This window comes from Polypterus senegalus, chromosome 4, assembly GCF_016835505.1.
Source record: "Polypterus senegalus isolate Bchr_013 chromosome 4, ASM1683550v1, whole genome shotgun sequence".
NCBI lineage: Eukaryota > Metazoa > Chordata > Cladistia > Polypteriformes > Polypteridae > Polypterus > Polypterus senegalus.
Window position 1 is genome coordinate 29,673,363 of NC_053157.1, and position 19,491 is coordinate 29,692,853.

The 19,491-nt window shown below is 35.9% G+C and overlaps 1 protein-coding gene across 1 annotated transcript; it reads left to right on the forward strand.

The window, feature by feature from the left end:
* The first annotated feature begins 7,220 nt into the window (after positions 1-7,220).
* ska1 (spindle and kinetochore associated complex subunit 1) lies at positions 7,221-19,294 on the forward strand. The gene is made up of 7 exons (XM_039750396.1): positions 7,221-7,337; positions 7,667-7,765; positions 8,134-8,258; positions 12,372-12,469; positions 13,769-13,888; positions 18,212-18,381; positions 18,811-19,294. The coding sequence occupies exons 2-7, from the start codon at positions 7,678-7,680 to the stop codon at positions 18,957-18,959; spliced, it is 750 nt and encodes a 249-aa protein (XP_039606330.1). The 5' UTR covers positions 7,221-7,337; positions 7,667-7,677; the 3' UTR covers positions 18,960-19,294.
* The last annotated feature ends 197 nt before the right edge of the window (positions 19,295-19,491 follow it).

Below are 19,491 nucleotides of genomic sequence, written 5' to 3' on the forward strand. Positions count from 1 at the left end.
TTTATCTTGGCTGTTGTACTAACACTATATATATATATATATATATATATATATATATATATATATATATATATATAATTTTTTTGTTTTTGTTTTTTTTTTTTGGGAGGAAGAAGTTAATTTTTAAAGGACTTATTTCACGTTCTCGCTCTGCTTCTTTTTCCTGTTTATTGCTGCTCGTAACTGTGAACAATTACTAGAAGTAGTTTAATTTTAGTTCAAATGGTTTGTCCCTTCTCCAACACCCCACCATTAAATAAATTTGCTATCTTTTTTTTTTTTTTGTCTTTTATTTTTTGGTTAATAGGAAGTTCTCTTTTAATTGGAAAAGAAACTTGTGATTGACTTTAGTTTGCATCTGTATGAAGGATTTTGTAAAAATATGGGACACTATTCTCAGCAGGACATTTTGGAAGGGATGCCAAATTTAACATTTTTATGTTTTTCTTAAAAACTGACATTTTTCAGTAAGTCACTTCACATGTAATTTCCATTTCCTAGTGCAGCAGCATCGTCTTTGTTAAAAGATTTGCAAGAAAATAATTCTACCAGAGGACCTTTGGATCCAGTCAGTGAGATGTCAGAGTTTTGATATTCATTTTTTTTACCCTCTTGAGTATTTGTTCACTTGTTCAAACTTTGTGAATTGCAGGTATTTGTTCCACAGATGATTCTGTATTTTTACCTGAATGTTGCTTGTTAGATTGAAAAAAATGTAACATATTTAGTGTGTAAAAGTACATGATCAGTTAGTAGATGATTTCTCTGAGTACTAGCTACAGTGCCAATTTGTTTCACTTAATGTAATTATTATGTACAGCTTCATTGAAATTGATCCTTAATTTTTTTTTATTTATAAAGTTTCCCAAATAAAAAAATAAAATGCTATTTGTTGTATTTTTCTTTTTCTTCTACTTTGCAGTTTGGTGGAAGTTTGTCAAACATCTTTGTTACAAAAAAAAAAAACCTTAGGTATACCCATGACTGTGAAACGTACACCTAGATAAACACCTTTCTGGGAAATGTGTGGTTTCTTATTTTATTTACTTTTATAAGGTATTCTTTAGGTGATCGTCAGTGTATTTCCTTTCTCTTCCTTTCTCCACATTTGTTCCAATTTTTTGACAAAAAGTGGCAATGGAGGTGTCAGTCTTGGTGTGCTGTTGAAGCAAAGATGATCAGCCCATTTAAGAACATAGTACAAAACTAAAGTATATCCTTTAGCAGTCTGTGTCCGTGAGATTCACTAAACTCTTCTCTTGAGTGTTTTATTTCTAGCACATAGTCACTCAAGACTTTTCATATAGTATAAACGGAAGATAAATGTACCTTTTTAAGTAAATCAAGTATTATGCAAGGTCTATGCACACTCTATGCATGGGCTTGAGAGCTTTCACAAGAAAAGTGGTGTTTCACCAAAGACATGCATGTTAGGTTAGTTTGCAATTCCAGTCTGGCCCTGTGTGAAGAAAGAGTGCAGGTATGTATATCTGTGACCTCAGGGATGGATTGGCACCTCATCCAGGGATTGTTACCATCATTGCAAATTTGATCAAACCTTGCCCCCTCCTGGGCAGTCTAATAATGCAAAGTGGTGATAACAAACATTAAGGTATGTGATAAAATGCTACAGGGTCTATAGGCAGATGAATTTATGATTTTTAGATAGCAATATGTTTGTCCATGTGGGGAAAATTTTGGCTTTTTACAGAAGCTCTGTACATTATGACAAATGACAAACCCCTTCTCAGATATACCCTGGGTATGACGATACTCGGCTGCACCCGTTATTCCCTCTATAGGACCACAAGGTAGCCAGAATCTTGGCTTCTTTCACTGATATTTGAGCCTGCATAAAGGAGCACATCAATAACAACATTTATTTATATAGCACATTTTCATACAAAAAGTAGCTCAAAGTGCTTTACAGGTGCCGGTCATAAAATTAGAATATCATGACAAAGTTGATTTGTTTCAGTAATCCCATTCAAAAAGTGAAACTTGTATATTAGATTTATTCATTACACACAGACTGATGTATTTCAAATGTTTATTTCTTTTAATTTTGATGATTATAACTGACAACTAATGAAAGTCCCAAATTCAGTATTTCGTAAAATTAGAATATTGTGAAAAGGTTCGATATTGAAGACACCTGGTGCCACACTCTAATCAGCTAATTAACTCAAAACACCTGCAAAAGCCTTTAAATGGTCTCTCAGTCTAGTGCTGTAGGCTACACAATCATGGGGAAGACTGCTGACTTGACAGTTGTCCAAACGATGACCACTGACACCTTGCACAAGGAGGGCAAGACACAAGAGGTCATTGCTAAAGAGGCTGGCTGTTCACAGAGCTCTGTGTCCAAGCACATTAATAGAGAGGCGAAGGAAAGGAAAAGATGTGGTAGAAAAAAATGTACAAGTAATAGGGATAACCGCACCCTGGAGAGGATTGTGAAACAAAACCCATTCGAAACTGTGGGGGAGATTCACAAAGGGTGGACTGCAGCTGGAGTCGGTGCTTCAAGAACCACCACGGACAGACGTGTGCAAGACATGGGTTTCAGCTGTCGCACTCCTTGTGTCAAGCCACTCTTGAACAAGAGACAGTGTCAGAAGCGTCTCGCCTGGGCTAAAGACAAAACTGCTGCTGAGTGGTCCAAAGTTATGTTCTCTGATGGAAGTAAATTTTGCAGTTCCTTTGGAAATCAAGTTCCCAGAGTCTGGAGGAAGAGAGGAGAGGCACAGAATCCACGTTGCTTGAGGTCCAGTGTAAAGTTTCCACAGTCAATGATGGTTTGGGGTGCCATGTCATCTGCTGGTGTTGGTCCATTGTGTTTTCTGAGGTCCAAGGTCAACGCAGCCATCTACCAGGAAGTTTTAGAGCACTTCATGCTTCCTGCTGCTGACGAACTTTATGGAGATGCAGATTTCATTTTCCAAAAGGACCTGCCACCTGCACAAAGTGCCAAAGCTACCAGTACCTGGTTTAAGGACCAGGGTATCCTTGTTCTTGATTGGCCAGCAAACTCGCCTGACCTTAACCCCATAGAAAATCTATGGGGCATTGTGAAGAGGATGATGCAATACGCCAGACCCAACAATTCAGAAGCACTGAAGGCCACTATCAGAGCAACATGGGCTCTCATAACACCTGAGCAGTGCCACAGACTGATCGACTCAATGCCATGCTGCATTGCTGCAGTAATCCAAGCCAAAGGAGCCCCAACTAAATATTGAGTGCTGTACATGCTCATACTTTTCATGTTCATACCTTTCAGTTGGCCAACATTTTTAAAAATCCCTTTTTTGCATTGGTCTTAATTGATATTCTAATTTCCGAGATACTGAATTTGGGACTCATTAGGTAGCGCTGCTGCCTCGCAGTTAGGAGACCTGGGTTCGCTTCCTGGGTCCTCCCTGCGTGGAGTTTGCATGTTCTCCCGTGTCTGCGTGGGTTTCCTCCGGGCGCTCCGGTTTCCTCCCACTATCCAAAGGTTCCTGCCTTGTGCCCTGTGTTGGCTGGGATTGGCTCCAGCAGACCCCCGTGACCCTGTGTTCGGATTCAGCGGGTTAGAAAATGGATGGATGGATGGATGGATAGTTGTCAGTTATAATCATCAAAATTAAAAGAAATAAACATTTGAAATACATCAGTCTGTGTGTAATGAATGAATCTAATACACAAGTTCCACTTTTTGAATGGAATTACTGAAATAAATCAACTTTGTAATGATATTCTAATTTTATGACCGGCACCTGTACATACGGAAGAAAAGAAAAATAAAAGACAAAATAAGAAATTAAAATAAGACATTAGTTATAATAGAAAAGGAGTAAGGTCCGATGGCCAGGGTGGACAGAAAAACAGAAAAAAAACTCCAGACAGCTGGAGAAAAAAAAAAAAATCTGCAAAGGTTCCAGGCCACAGGACCGCCCAGTCCCCTCTGGGCATTCTATCTAACATAAATGAAATAGTCCTCTTTATATTTAGGGATATCACAGAGTCACTTGATGTTGATGGTCATACAGACTTCTGGCTTTTAATCCATCCATCATTGTTGGAACATCACAGTGCAGTGAGTAGATGGTGGTGGGATACCGGAAAAGGAAACAGAAGAGAGAGTAGGGGTTAGTACAGATTTTACAGCCACTGTGAATAGTTACTATAATGAGCCTCTCCTCAGTAAAAGATACAGGTGCATCTCAATAAATTAGAATACCATCAAAAAGTTAATCTTTTCAGTAATTCAATTCAAAAAGTGAAACTAATATATAGATTCATTACACACAGAGTGATATATTTCAAGTATTTATTTTCTTTTTGCTGATTATGGCCTACAGGTAATGAAAACTCAAAATTCAGTATCTCAGAAAATTATAATATTACATAAGACCAATAAAAAAGATTTTTAATACAGAAATGTTGGCCTACTGAAAGTATGTCCATGTACGCACTCAATACTTGGGCAGGGCTCCTTTTGCATGAATTACTGCATCAATGCAGCCTGGCATGGAGGCGATCAGCCTGTGGCACTGCTGAGGTGTTATGGAAGCCCAGGATGCTTTGATCGTGGCCTTCAGGTCGTCTGCATTGTTGGGTCTGGTGTCTCCTCTTCCTTTTGACAATACCCTATAGATTCTGTATGGGGTTTAGGTCAGGTGAGTTTGCTGGCCAATCAAGCACAGTGATACCATGGTCATTAAACCAGGTATTGGTACTTTTGGCAGTGTAGGAATTTGCCAAGACCTGCTGGAAAATGAAATCAGCATCTCCATAAAGCTTGTCAGTAGAGGGAAGCATGAAGTGCTCTGAAATTTCCTGGTAGATGGCCGCGCCGACTTTGGCCTTGATAAAACACCGTGGACTAACACCACCAAATGACATGGCTCCCAAAATCATCACTGACTGTGAAAACTTCACAGTGGTCCTCAAGCAAATTGGATTCTGTGCCTCTCCACTCTTCCTCAAGACTCTGAGACTTTGATTTTCGCATTTGAAGTATTGACTCCAGCCGAAGTCTGTGGTTATGCCTCTTGCCTGTCCACCTTTTTCAGCCACATTTTTTCCTTACACTCAGCTTTCCATTAATATGCTTGGGTACAGCACTCTGAACAGCCAGTGTCTCTATCAATAACCTTTTGTGGCTTACCCTCTTTGTGGAGGGTGTCAGTGACTGTCTTCTGGACAACTGTCAAGTCAGTAGTCTTCCCCATGATTGTGTGGCCAACTGCACCAGACTGACAGTCCTTTTAAAGGCACAGGACACCTTTGCAGATGTTTTGGGTTACTTTGCTGAATGGAGTGTGACACCATGAGTCTACAATATTGAACTTTTCACAATATTCTCATTTTCTGAGATACTGAATTTTGGGTTTTCATTAGCTATAAGCCATAATCAGCAAAATGAAAAGAAGTAAACATAAATATATCTGTCTGTGTGTAATGAATCTACATATGAGTTTCACTTTTTGAATTGAGTTACTGAAATAAATTAACTTTTCAATTATATTCTAATTTATTGAGATGCACCTGTACATGGAAGCCACATGGAATTTGTAAAAAGATGTCTAAAAGACTTGAAGCCCCCAAGATTAGCATTATGTATTGAGGAAGCCAGGCACCGCTTGTCACCTCTGCAATGCCATTCCAACAGTATTATCCCTGAATTAACTGGGACACTGTGCAAGTAAAATTCAGGGCTAATACTAAGAGGCCCAGAGAGCTGGCTGAATCATTGGTATCAAATGAAAACATCATTAACAGATACTTGGACATGACCCCAGCATAATTAGGCTTAAAAAGAAGAACATCCAAATAAAAAAAAGACTTTATGACCAACACCTTCTGAACCCCACCTTATTAATCCAACCCCGCCCTTTCATTTGCTATATATTGCCTTCGGTTCATGTATGTCTAATCATTTTCCTCAAATGATGACAAATGGTAGGTTGTCAAAAGCTTAGAAATAAACTATTTTAAGATATGTGACTCATCTTCTCCCTTTGTAGATTTCTAGCTTTTATATATATATATATATACTATATATATATATACACTTGTATCATATATTTATATGGTGCTGTCCCCCATCTCCAGATGAACAGGCTTGAATCCAAGGCTAGTCACTTTGTACAGCTGCCCCATTATCTCCAGGCCCAGGTGTGTTTTTCTGTCTGTATCTTAAAAAATGTTCATGTAAATTTGATTAGCAACTTTCCACACCTTATCCTTCCAATAACTGTTTTATTTTTATTTAATGCACTAATTTTTTAAATGTTAGTTTAATGATGATAATAATTACATTGATACAACATTTTTACTAATCATAAATGGTAAGGGACCAAGCACCACCAATGTGCAGCATCCAGCCAGATGAAGTGATAGCAGCCGTTTATGAGCTAGTACACTCACCACACACTAGCTATTAGGTGGTGGAGGTGCGAGAGACAGACAGACAGTCAGACAGCATGGTTGATTAGGGGGCAAGAATGACTATGCCGTCAGGAAGCGCCTACTGTCTCATCTGAAGGCTGGCACCAATTTTTCCTGCCCCCTGCTGACCTCACCAGCATCTTTGAAATTGTTGCGCCAAAGTTGTGGTGATGTACTGTATAAATAAATACAATAAATAAATAAGAGTAGCAGAAGATATATACATAAACAGCATAAATACATAAATACAGTAATAAGAGTTTTTTTTTTAAAGTAATGTTCAGCTCAGTTAGACATAAACCAGCAGGTAGGATCATATTCAGTGACCTTAAGTGAAGGCAGAATTGGAAACAGGATAAGCTGGGTGGCTCTCATCAGACATCTGCTTAAGTAGATGGTATGACGCTGTGGAAGGTCAGCCTCAATGATTTCAGAAGCTGTGCGGACAGTTTTTGGTGAAGTTTGCAATCCTGTCAAGTCGAGTTGCCAAACGGCACCGTGGTGCATCTGGTCAGGACACTTTGAATTGGGCAGCATTAAAATTCAGTAAAATTTCACTGTTTTGGTGACATGTATTTAATGACATAAACGTAATCCAATGCTGAATTAAAGCAAAAAGGTTTTACACATACACATAACACAAAAACATGACCATGTAAACTAGTATGCTTCAAGCAAAATATGATTGATCAACTACCATTTTAACCTTTAATAAACCGGCGCCGTCGCTTATTAATAGGTTCGCTTTCACTCACGTAAAGACTTCATTTCCCATCATCCAAGCTACAGGAAGTTCATTACAATCCCGCGCGAATACATCTAGGAAGCAACACAACGGCGCGTCATTTGAGACCGCAGAAACTACGTCCAGCAGGCGTTTTCAAACTTACTCAAACAAGGTCGGTTGATAATTTCTATTTCTAGCCATCTTTACTATATATATATATATATATATATATATATATATATATATATATAATTATTATTATTTATTTATTTATTTATTTTTTTTGGTTGTTGTTATTATTATATATTTATTTATTATTATGACATGTACGATTTTAATATGTGCGTTATGTTTAATTGTTTGAGCCTTGTGTTGTGATTTCCGTATCTTAGTCAATTTGCTAATCATTTTAGGCCGAATATGAAATTTGCAGTATTTACAGTTCAGGAGTATGAGACATTTGTATCTAATGCATTGCTCTATGTTTTTCTTTTGGACTAGCAACTTTCATTATGGATGTTACTGGACTGGAGGATTTGATCGAACACATTAATGCTAAAATATCTGCCGTCAAGACGATCTTCCAGTTGAAGAGCCTAAGTATGAGACCATGTGTTCAGTCTATTTCAGTTATGTTGTAAAAATTAATGGAATTGAAAGACATGAAGTTGTTGCTGATTATTATTATTATTTATTTTATTTTTATGTTTATTTTTTATGTTAGAAATGGCCCATGTTACGGAAGCGTAATAGGGCCACGGAGAAGAACGTCGTTTACTTTCTGCTTTAATGACAAATTACGAGATTTTTGCTTCACAGTGTCCCAATTTTTTTCTTCCCTGTTGCCCTAATACGATTCCGTACCAGGTAGTTGCTACATTGCTTATCATTTGGTTGTTACATTTAGTTACTTGTACTGAAATGTGCTTCATTTAAAAGTAAATAATTTCATTGTTTGATATTTTTAGCCAGTGATAAGGAGAAAAGGCAAGTTTTGAAGAAACTAAATCAGGACATTCTTGTCATTAACGAATTTTTAAACAAACTTGAAGCCCAAATATTTCATCAAGTAGAGACATTAAGATCACTAAAGGTATTTTCGTTTTTCTTTTCCGTTTTCATTATTTTCTTTCTGTGAAATTCGTATTTATGTTTATGGTATCACTTTGATTAAATAATGACACACGTTTATGTATTTATTATGTCATGAGTGTTTTTTTTTTTTTTTACCCTGTAATGGACTGACACATTGTCCAGGTGTTTTTCTCCCTTGTACCTAATGATTTCCGGGATAGTAATAATAATAATAATAATAATAATTCATTACATTTATATAGTGTAGTCTCCAGCATCCCCACGAAATAGATCTGGAAAAGTGTGTTAAGAAAACGGGTAACGGGTTACTGGAGTGATTTTATCCTGGAATAATGCATTGTCTTGTAAAGTATAACTACTGTATATATTTGCATGTTGTTTCTGACATTTATACATTATAACATGTGTAATAGTTACATAATTAAATAATTAAGAAATAATGTGCTATTTCTGTCTGCTTGTCACATACTATCAATTTTAAGTTGTGTTCAAGTCAGATATAACTGGTTGTAGTGTGGTGATGTCCAATGGTAGACTGGAGGAACTTTTACCTATGTCAGAAACTAGATGGTCAAGCTCATTTAATTTCTGGAATTGGCATATTACAAAAGATCAAAAATATCTTTAGGGTATGATGGTTACAGAAAGGTTTATGATAGAGTGATCTTGAGTGAATTGTGGTTTGTTTCCTGTTTGTATACCATTTTATATGAAAAGGAAAGATAGCAAGTTAGTCTTAAAATGAGTTATTTTATATTGTATTAGATATTTGCAGTAATTAATAACTGTAATGTTTCTTGCACTTTCAGTTGATCAGTTAATCTTTGCAAAACTTTAAAACACATCTAAGCACAAAAGGTATTTCTCCTTCTTTTCATTAAGAACCGAGTTTTACTTGGGGTGAAAGAACTGAATGCATTACACAGTAATTCCCAGGTAACAATTCTGCAACATTAGGTCATAATGTTGGCACAATTATATAACATTTACAGGTGTATGTATTTCTGTGGTTCCTCTAGGAGGCATTTTATTTTGTGCCTTACATTGTCCTTTTTATTGGGAATTACAATTTCAATAAATGGATGTTTTAAACTGAACATTTTTTCATCCCTTTTCCTGAACACATTTTTCCCATCAAATGGAAATAAAGTTGGTGTATATTCTTGCAGAAATGGGTACAATCTAAATGTATTATACATTCGCTGCAGTGTATATTAACACACTCATTGACTATGTTGCTTAGAACTAAGAGTTCATCTAAATTTAATATAGTTTTACATATGGTAGAGAACTAGAGTAACCAGTAAAAAAACTCCCATATACACAGAGAAAGTATGACAACTATTCGCAGTCAGAGATGGGGCCCAATTAAAACCCACATCCATGGAGCTTACACAGCCAAAGACAAAATTAAATCTGAATCTATAAGCACTTCCCTGCTTCCATAAGCAACACAATTGTGAAATTGGATTAGCCCAGTGCTTATCATTTCATGATTACTTGATAAAACATTGTTCTTGGAAGCAGATAGTGATGCGTGTTTTAAATATGTTCCTGACTGTGCATTGATAATTTGCGAAAGTTTTATTCAACTGAAAAACACAAAAATGTATTGAAATATTGAAAAATGTTTGTATCAAAAAATCAACATATATGTTATTTAGTATAAGAGTTGTGTAGTTTATAGATGTAAACGTTTGATTAAAGGCAAGGTCTTTGTAAATAGTTTTTAAAAGCATCTTCATTTTAATGGTTCACAATTTGAAACATGTTAGTAATGTAGGATTTGTAATTAAAATGCATTTCTTTCATGCAAAGAAATCTGTCATTTTTAATTGTAATTTATGTTGATCTCTGTTTAATCTCCAATTATTTAACTTTCTTGGCATTATGCTTAAGTGTGACTCATGCTTGGAATTCTTATTAGAGTTACGCCCAAATTGGACTCAGGGTGATGTGTAATAATTTGCTTTATATTGTTAAGACCATAAAACTCTCAAAGCAGTACTCTGCTGTCATCTAGTGGATAAAATAACATGCTGCAAAAAATCATAATTATTTGTATGAATTCTGCTACTTTATGGTAAGTCAATACTCATGAATGGAGTGGAGCCTTCAGCCAAAAACACAAAGGTGAATGAAAACCTGTTTTAGAACAAACTAAAGAAATGCTGGAATCAAGTAATAGTGATGATGATGTGAGTAAAAGTGGCATCTGTTCAGTAGATTCCAACCAGTCAAGTTTATCCTTCACCTCCTTGTTGCCCATTTACAGGTAACCTCAGCCTAAAGATATCTGTTGACCATGGTTATCTAGATTATTTACAATTTGTCAGTGATAGTCTGATGAAGAAAATAGTTGTTGAAATGAACCATTATGCTGAGCACTGTCAGAAAAGTCACAGTATATCATTTGCTTGTCACAATCACTGTCACTGCAGACAGCATGTTGGTATTGTCAGTCTTCTGATACCACCGAGCATAGTGGGCAGACCAGTCCAGAGATGGTACTGGTCTACAAACTGGTTGTTGCATACACCCATTTTTGGTAAAGTTATGAGTGTTTTTTACTTGTTATGAAATGCTTCCATTTCATTAATAACAATGACTGTTATGACACCACCACTGAAAGTGTACAATCTGTGATGTGTAGCAGGCTTCCATCAGAAATGTGCAGAAAATGTTTGTTCCATATAACTATGTCTCATGGGATACAATGGAATGCTGTCGTGGTTGCTGTATATCAGATCCAAACATCACATCCAGTATATCACATGTGTGCTGTGCTGGGCACATCTGGAATTTGATACAGTACACCAGTAGGGGGACCATGCAGAATGACAATTACAGTTAGTACAATACTACATATAATATATATATGCTGCTTCAGTACAGCACTGGACACTAGATTATACTTTTCACACTGTAATTATGTTGACATTTTGGTATTTATTTACGCTTTTCTTTGTTGAAAGATATTTAACACGTTAGGTTTAACCTCGAAGAAACAAGCCAAACACAAAGTGCTACACATTTCAGTTTATTTCTGTTGTGTACTAATAATAAAAGCACTTGGGCTGCAATTTTTTTCTGATTTGTATGTATCCCATTATGTATTTATAAAGAAGTCAGTCAGTCATTTTCCAACCTGCTATATCCTAACATAGGGTCTTGCTGGAGCCAGTCCCACCCAGTACAGGGCACCAGCCACCGCAGGGCACACACACACACACCAAGCACACACTAGGGACACCAAGCACACACTAGGGACAATTTAGGATCGCCAGTGCACCTAACCTGCATGTCTTTGGACTGTGGGGGGAAAGTGGAGCACCCGGAGGAAACCCATGCAGACACAGGGAGAACATGCAAACTTCATGCATGGTAAAGTGAAATTTGTCTCATAAATGTTTCAAGCAGACTAGTAGCAATACTGCAAAACACACAACATAAAATAAGTAAAAATACAATGATAAAATGCAGATAAACTAAAAACATTGTTTCATAATTGTGTTAGGATTTAAGTACTTAGCAGAGAGAGGAAATGATTTGATTCTGTTTTTGAAATAGTTAAAATTTAATGTTGGTCTTGTCTATATAACTTATTATTAGACCTATATTTATCTTCTTAAACATAGTGTTGCTTATAGCAGACCCAAATATTCAGGTAGACCAACTACAGTACCTTCTTTGATTAGCAGACTATGCAGTTTATGGCGGAGTATTGCTAACTACCCTAGTGTAAACAGTTTAAAAAAAAAAAAAATAAATAAATAATGTCTATAGCAAAGGTCTTGTATCTGTAAATTTATTGGGAACTCTTGTGTGTGTGAGATACTGACTGTCCTTAAGGAGGTGGCATGTTGAAGACTGTACCTTATGTTGGTGTGTCCTGTCACTCAAACCATGGACAAGATTATTTAGACATGTTGCTGTAGCATATTTGCCCCTTTTGAGTAAAATAATAGAGTTTCTTGCAATAGGGCTAAGCCTCAAATACTGTGTAGTGTATCTTTCATATCGTGGTTCTCATTAATCATGTGTAATGTGTATATGGCTTAAACATGAAAGCATGAAATGCTAGAATCAATGTAAACAATTTTTTTAACAGGATTTAGAGGAGATGTATGGAGAAGACATGAAAGAATTAATTTATTTAAGTGAACATATTCCTGCTCACATGCCTAAGAAGTGTCCCCCTCAAAGCATGTAAGTTATCTTCTTAGTATAAATGAGACTTTTTTTGAAAATCTTTAAACAGAGTTTATAGACATTTGAGTTTTCATTCCCAGGTTAGCTTAGAAAGCAGCCTGTCCCCAAAAACTACCAGTTATCAATTTCTGGGTGTAGATGTTCATTAAAAGGCATTATTTATCAACATAGCCAGCGTGCTTCTCCATAAACACCTTCCATTTCTCTGCAAGCTTATTAATGCCATCCTAAATATTTTTTGTTAAGCTGTATGTGCACCACTTTGAAAAAATGCCATATAATTGTTTTTACTATTTCATTTACTCTCAATGCAGTACATTAAGGAGAAGAGTATATTTCACGTTAATGAGGAAAAGGGGAAGAGAAGAGATCAATAACCGTCTGAGAGAGAATTAAGGAATTATATGATTGGAATTATTAAGCTGCAGTTGAGAATCTTCATCTGTAAAGAGAGCTGAATTTGATGAGAAAATAAAACACGTTTGAAGCTGAGATAAAGCTTACAATAAAATAGTTGTTATGAAGAACTATATACAGTAGGGGGTATCCAGAGTAAACAGAATTAGAAAGTTGTTGGTAGCTATATTCAGAGAAATAATAGTATGTAAAAATGGTAAGGGCCAGAATCTTACACTTGACAATTTGGATTAAATGTAAAGACCATTAACAGATAAGTATGAAATCCCAAATATAAATATTAATGCTAATGCAATTGCTTATTTTTAGAAAAGTCATTGGAAGAGTGTGGAGAGAAAGAACTGATAATGTAATGTTTTATGGATTTTAACATTCAGCATAGTAGCATGAAAGATGGAAATAGTTAGACTAAGAATGCCCAACTCTTTTTCTAATTAGGTAAGAAATATTTTAGTTTAGGCCTTGGCAAATGTATATAGGGTGGTCTAGATCGAATTATGCAATTTTCATTACGCTATAACTTAAGTTTATTACATAGAAAATCGCTCGAAAAATCCCGGACCATCGAGAAGTGTGCAAACTGACGACATGAAGAATTGTGTTTGTGCCGAACTGGAATTGTCCCCACATAAATCAAATTCTTCCAGACGATCTGGACCACCCTGTACATTTCAATAATTCCTGAGTCAAGGCAGGAATGTTCTGACAGGCATGAGGTTCAGAGCAGTTGTGCTGTTATGGCAGACTCAAGAAAATCTGCAAAGTAACAGTATTCTTAACAGTAACACAACATTGGAGAACATAGTGTTAAATGTTTAGCGACACAATAAAGGGAAAAAAATTAAAAATGTATAATGATGCTATGCATGGCATTTACAGGGAAGTAATTGTCCAAGCCGAACCCAGAGAAACAAAGCCTGAGAAAAAAATATCTAAACCATGGAACAGTATTAAAGAGATGGAGTTTATTACCATGGCTGAATTTGAAGACATCCCAGGGTAAGAATGTTTTTTTTTTCTTTTAGCCTCATAATTTATATTGTTATGTATAAAGAAGAAAGGGATTAAGAACCCTCTATGTAAATACAAACCTTTCATAGGTGTTTTAGTATTAAATGTTTTTTAAAATACAATTCTACTTGATTTGGATTAATGCAAAGTTTTGATAATTTACCTAATGCTTTCATTATTTTAACTATAAAAAAAACAAACTTTGTAAATAAAGGATGTGACTTAAAGTAAAAATGTAAAAGTTACACTGGTTGCAACATTTTTAAAACTGAAATTAACAGTTTAAACTGTAAATTCTAACAAAACACTCTGAACTATTGGATATTGATGAGCAGGCAGATAAGATCATGGTTTGGAAAATGCCCAAATTATAACAAGTTGTGCACATATTAATGTTTATGTGGTATTATTCTATGCACCCAAGTACTTTCTTATTGTTGTATAAGAACTTAAATTGTATCTTGCAAGATATCCTGACCTAAGCAAATTAATTCTACCACTGATAATTTTATGCTATTTAAAATCTGTTATCAGCAGATCAGCTCTACAGTAAAGCTTAGTTAAAGGGCTACTTTTTAGTAGTAGCCTACTTTATGGCTAAAAATGAATTGTAAACACTTAATCTGTGGTACTCATTGGGTTTTTGGAGCTAGTGAAATGTATGTCAATATAACAACTAAAATATGATGAAAGCAAGTAACATACATGCAGAATGCAAGTAGTATTGGGAGCAGCTCAGATGAAGTTTAAAATTAGAAGTATATCGATATGGCACATTTTAGTTCAGTTTAAGCCAATCCTGTGGTAATTCTGTATGAGCTGGTAGACGGGGAGAACCATACATCTGATAATCTCTTTGAGAAACCTTGAGGAGAACAACACAAAGTATAAGCTTACAGGAATTCGGAAGTAATTAAGCAGAAACCAAAGGCCACTTTTCCTTACACCCCAAAACAAATAATTACGTTTTCAAAGAAGGTGTTATTTATATTTTAATGAAATGTAAGTAAATCCATTGCAGGGCATAATTAACACACATAATTCCTCAAATGTAAGTCTTGAACTGTATATTCACCTAACAATGCTTTGGACTGCAGAAGAAAAACAAACTTTAGTTGAAATACTTAAATCTGAAAGAACAAAGAAGCAGAACTCTCACATAGTGATATGAAGTCTTAAAGCAGGGGTGCCCAATAAGTCGATCGCGATCGACCAGTAGATTGGAACGGTAGTGGAAATATATTGCATTGAATTCAAATAAGTTTTGTTTTTAGATGTTAGCATATATATATATATATATAGCATTTTTAATGTAGTGTGGAGGACTGCCGACTTCGTGCTCCGGTCCTCTCGCAGGCCGCCAGGAGGAGCTCTCCTGACAGCAGGATCGTGCCCCAACTTCCAGCAGGGCATCATGGACCTTGGAATGTTTTTACACAGCCCTGCTGGATACCTTGGGGGCCGCTGTAGGGGGGCTTGTGGGCTCATCTGTGCCCTATAACCCTGGAGTACGTTACAGTCACGTGACAGGAAGAAACGACGGGCTCCCGGGTTAAAGAAAAGGACTGTTTACCCTGACCCAGAAGGAATAAGGAACTGTGCACTGATTGGGCAGGAACACCTCCGGGTCGGGGTGTATAAAAGGACTCTGGGAAAACCCAGACAGTGAACTGAGCTGAGAGGTAGGGTGGCTAAGTGTCTGGGCGAGGAGGAGAATATTATTGTGGTTTATTGTAGTGTAATTTATGAGTAGTGTGGAGGGTGCTTTGTGCACATTGTGTGAAGAAATAAAGAAGTCTTGGACTTTTATCCATTGTCTAGAGTGGTACCTGAGGGTTCAAGGGAGCACTAGCGCCCCCTACTGCCACAGTAGGTAAATCATTTTGACCTGGTCATTTTAAAAGTAGCTCGCAAGCTGAAAAAGTGTGGGCACCCCTGTCTTGGACTACCACTCATCAATACAAAAAATACTGCATGCTTAATACTTCTAAAAACACTTTCTGTGTGCTGTCATTAAAATAAAATCATAACTAATGTACACTGAAACATTTCTTTTGTCTTTTATTGAATTTATTAAAAGCATGTAACATTCCATATAATCAAGTCAAACTTAACAAAACTAAATTCAGTTCAACCCCCACCCATGAGAAAGAGAGGAAGGCCAACAGCCAGAGTAAAACCTTTGAGAGAGAGATAGATACTTTATTAATTAAAGGGGAACACATATTCCAGCATCAGCATACATAAAGAACAATATTAAATTAAAGAGTGATAAAAATGCAGGTATAATGTTAATGTTTACCCCCTCCCCGGGTGGAATTGAAGTGTTGCATAGTGTTGGGGAGGAATGATCTCCTCCGTCTATCAGTGGAGCAGGACAGTGACAGCAGACTGTCGCTGAAGCTGCTCTTCTGTCTGGAGGTGATCCTGTTCAGTGAATGCAGTGGATTCTCCATGATTGACAGGAGTCTGCTAAGCGCCCATTGTTCTGCCACGGATGTCAAACTGTCTAGCTCTGTGCCTGCAATAGAGCCTGCCTTCCTCACCAGTTTGTCCAGGCGTGAGGCATCTGTCTTCTTTATGCTGCCTCCCCAGCACACCACCACGTGGCGCTCGCCACAACCATCTGATAGAACATCTGCAGCAATATCTCCCCAATATAAATGCTTATTCTGAAATTTTATTGATTAGTTCCTGCATAGGTTTTAAAAAGGGATTTGAACAGATCCTTGAAGTAAGCATTTGATTTTGTCTAATTTCAAATAGTATATACCATCAGTTATCTACTGACTTTAAAGAGGTGGGTTAGGGTTATTTCTTCAAATCAGCAAATAGGAATCACTTGAGGAATATTAATAGATAATAATTCTCAGAAGTTATCAGGTCGCTCTCTGCCCACTCTGTTAAAAGCTGCACAATGGATCAGTGATCCCATTTTATACATGGTCTTCACATATCTTAAATACCCATAGCTCCCAACTAAAACAATTGAAGTTACTTTTCAAAAAACAGACATGGACAAATCTGGTGTATTGTGGCATGCCAGTCACCTCTCCTGTATCATGGATTCAGAATTATGCATATAAAAAATCTATCTGTGGAATCTGTACATTCTCCACAAGGCCATGGATGTTAAGTGAATTAGAGAATCCAAATTGACTCTTTGCTGAGCAACTTGGTTTGATTTCTCCCTTGCGCTCAGTGCTGTCGGTGTGGGTTTAGGTTCACTTGTAACCCTGAATTTATAAGGTATGTATGTGAAGTTTGTTTTGTTAATTAGTGTCATGTCCTAATCGGTGATATTTCAGTTCTGATGTTAATTGTACCTTTAGTTTTTATTTTATAACATTAATTTTTATTTCATTTTGGTTTTCAGTGCAGTCAACATTTTTTATATTTATTTAGTTCTGTGTTTTAGTGAAAAGTCAAGCAAAATAAAAACCTTTTATTGGCTAACTAAAAAGATTACAATATGCAAGCTTTCGAGGCAACTCAGTCTCCTTCTTCAGGCAAGATGTAATACAGAAACTGGAGTTCCCTGTATGTTTTATATATATATATATATATATATATATATATATATATATATACACACACACACACACACAATGCACACGATGTTGCATATTCTTTACTAGTTTGTTTCCATATTTACTACCATAAGTTTGTTTTTTCTAAGTGTCGTGCATTATAAAGAAAATGTGATTGCATAACCTACTTTTGATTATTTGTTCTTTGGAATTTTTGTTAAGGACTAGTGGTTTAACATTTTTTAAATGATATTTATTCAACTTTATTCAACTCAATTTTATTTGTGGAACAAATGTTGCTATGGCAGATATTTGTGGCAGAGCGACGGGCACTAAGCAAACTCCTGTCAATCATGAATAATCCACTGCATCCACTGAACAGTGTCATCTCCAGGCAGAGGAGTAGCTTCAGTGACAGACTTTTGTCACTGTCCTGCTCCACTGACAGACTGAGGAGATCGTTCCTCCCCCACACTATGCGACTCTTCAATTCCACCTGGGGGAGTAAATGTGAACATTAATTTTATTTTAATTTTCTTTTCATTTTTATTACTATTTAATATTGTTTCTTTGTATCAGTATACTGCTGCTGGATTATGTGAATTTCCCCTTGGGATTAATAAAGTATGTATCTATCTATCTATCTGTCTGTCTCCTTTGTTTACTGAACTCTTTGAAATATAGTGTATACCTAAGTCTAAGCATATTTTGCACAAGAAATATAAGGATAATTGTGTGTTCCATTCGTCTTGCTTCATACCCCTATTTTACATTTATCAAGGTACATGAAGGGCCGCTTGACTTATCCCCAGGTTAATTCTGTAATCCAAGATTTCAACAAAGCAGTGGTGGGAAAATATAAGATAATGCAGCTGCCAGTCAAGTCACTTAACAATGCATCACGTAAACTTCTTCAGCGTTTCAAAGACGAGGAGTTAAAGACAACTAAAGGTAAATATTATGCATAACTAGGGTTGGGCTTTATAACCAGATGTTGAGGATATATTAAATACATTTTTACTTTTTTTTTTTTTGAGCCAACAGTATTCACTCATCAAATCATTGCTTACTCAACATTGTGTAGTAAGCACAAATTAGCACTGTTGTTTCAGAGTTTGCATTACATCATCCTGCTAGTGTACAATTGGCCTTGCTAAAATAATCTGTCAAACAAGTGTATATATTCTCATCTGTGCAAGTTACATTACCTGTAAAATGGGAGTGGGCAGGGTGTTTACTGTATGAATAAGAACTAAAAGCTTTTGCTTACTGCTTGTTAAGCCATTAGTCAGAATTTCTCTGTTAAAGTTTTGTTCTAGTCTGTCATTGAATCATGCCTGCAAAATTAATAAGGACTTGGATTTTTTTCTTTTATTATAGGCTTGTATTTTATAGTTGATGCTGATATTAAAGAATTTACACAAATGAAAGTAGACAAGAAATTCCATGGGATGCTGAACATATTACGACACTGCAGGAGAATGCGGGAGGTTAGAGATGGGGGGCTTGTTCGATACATTGTACTGTAAAACTCTGGAATTCAGTCAATGTAATGTATGTCTTCTACAAGCACTACCTAAATTGCCCCTAACCCCAGTGTCTCATTTCATTTTCTTATAATTTACAAATATACTTTGAATTTTATTAGCAGTAAATCTAAGGTTATTTCTTCTAAAGGTTTTATGAAGCAGTAAATCAGAGTAAACTGCATGTAGTAGCAATAAAATTTCATTTACTGTTTTGAGTTCTTCTAGTCAGTTAAAGTTACTTATTATCCTAAATGTTAAAGATTTACAAATGTATTATGTTTACTGCTCCAAAATTGCAATGTAATACTTATTATCATTCTGTGAACACTAATGATATTGCTTATATATGTTTTGTATTTCAATATATCATTTATTTTTCCTGTTTATTTATTCTGTAAAATATTTGGTCATATTTGGGTTTTTTGAGAGGTTAAGTTCAAAAATAATTTCATTGGAATTAATATAAACAAAATTTTATGTTAATTGTGCCAAGTTTAAGTCCATAATACATTTATTTTCATCCTTTTTTTAT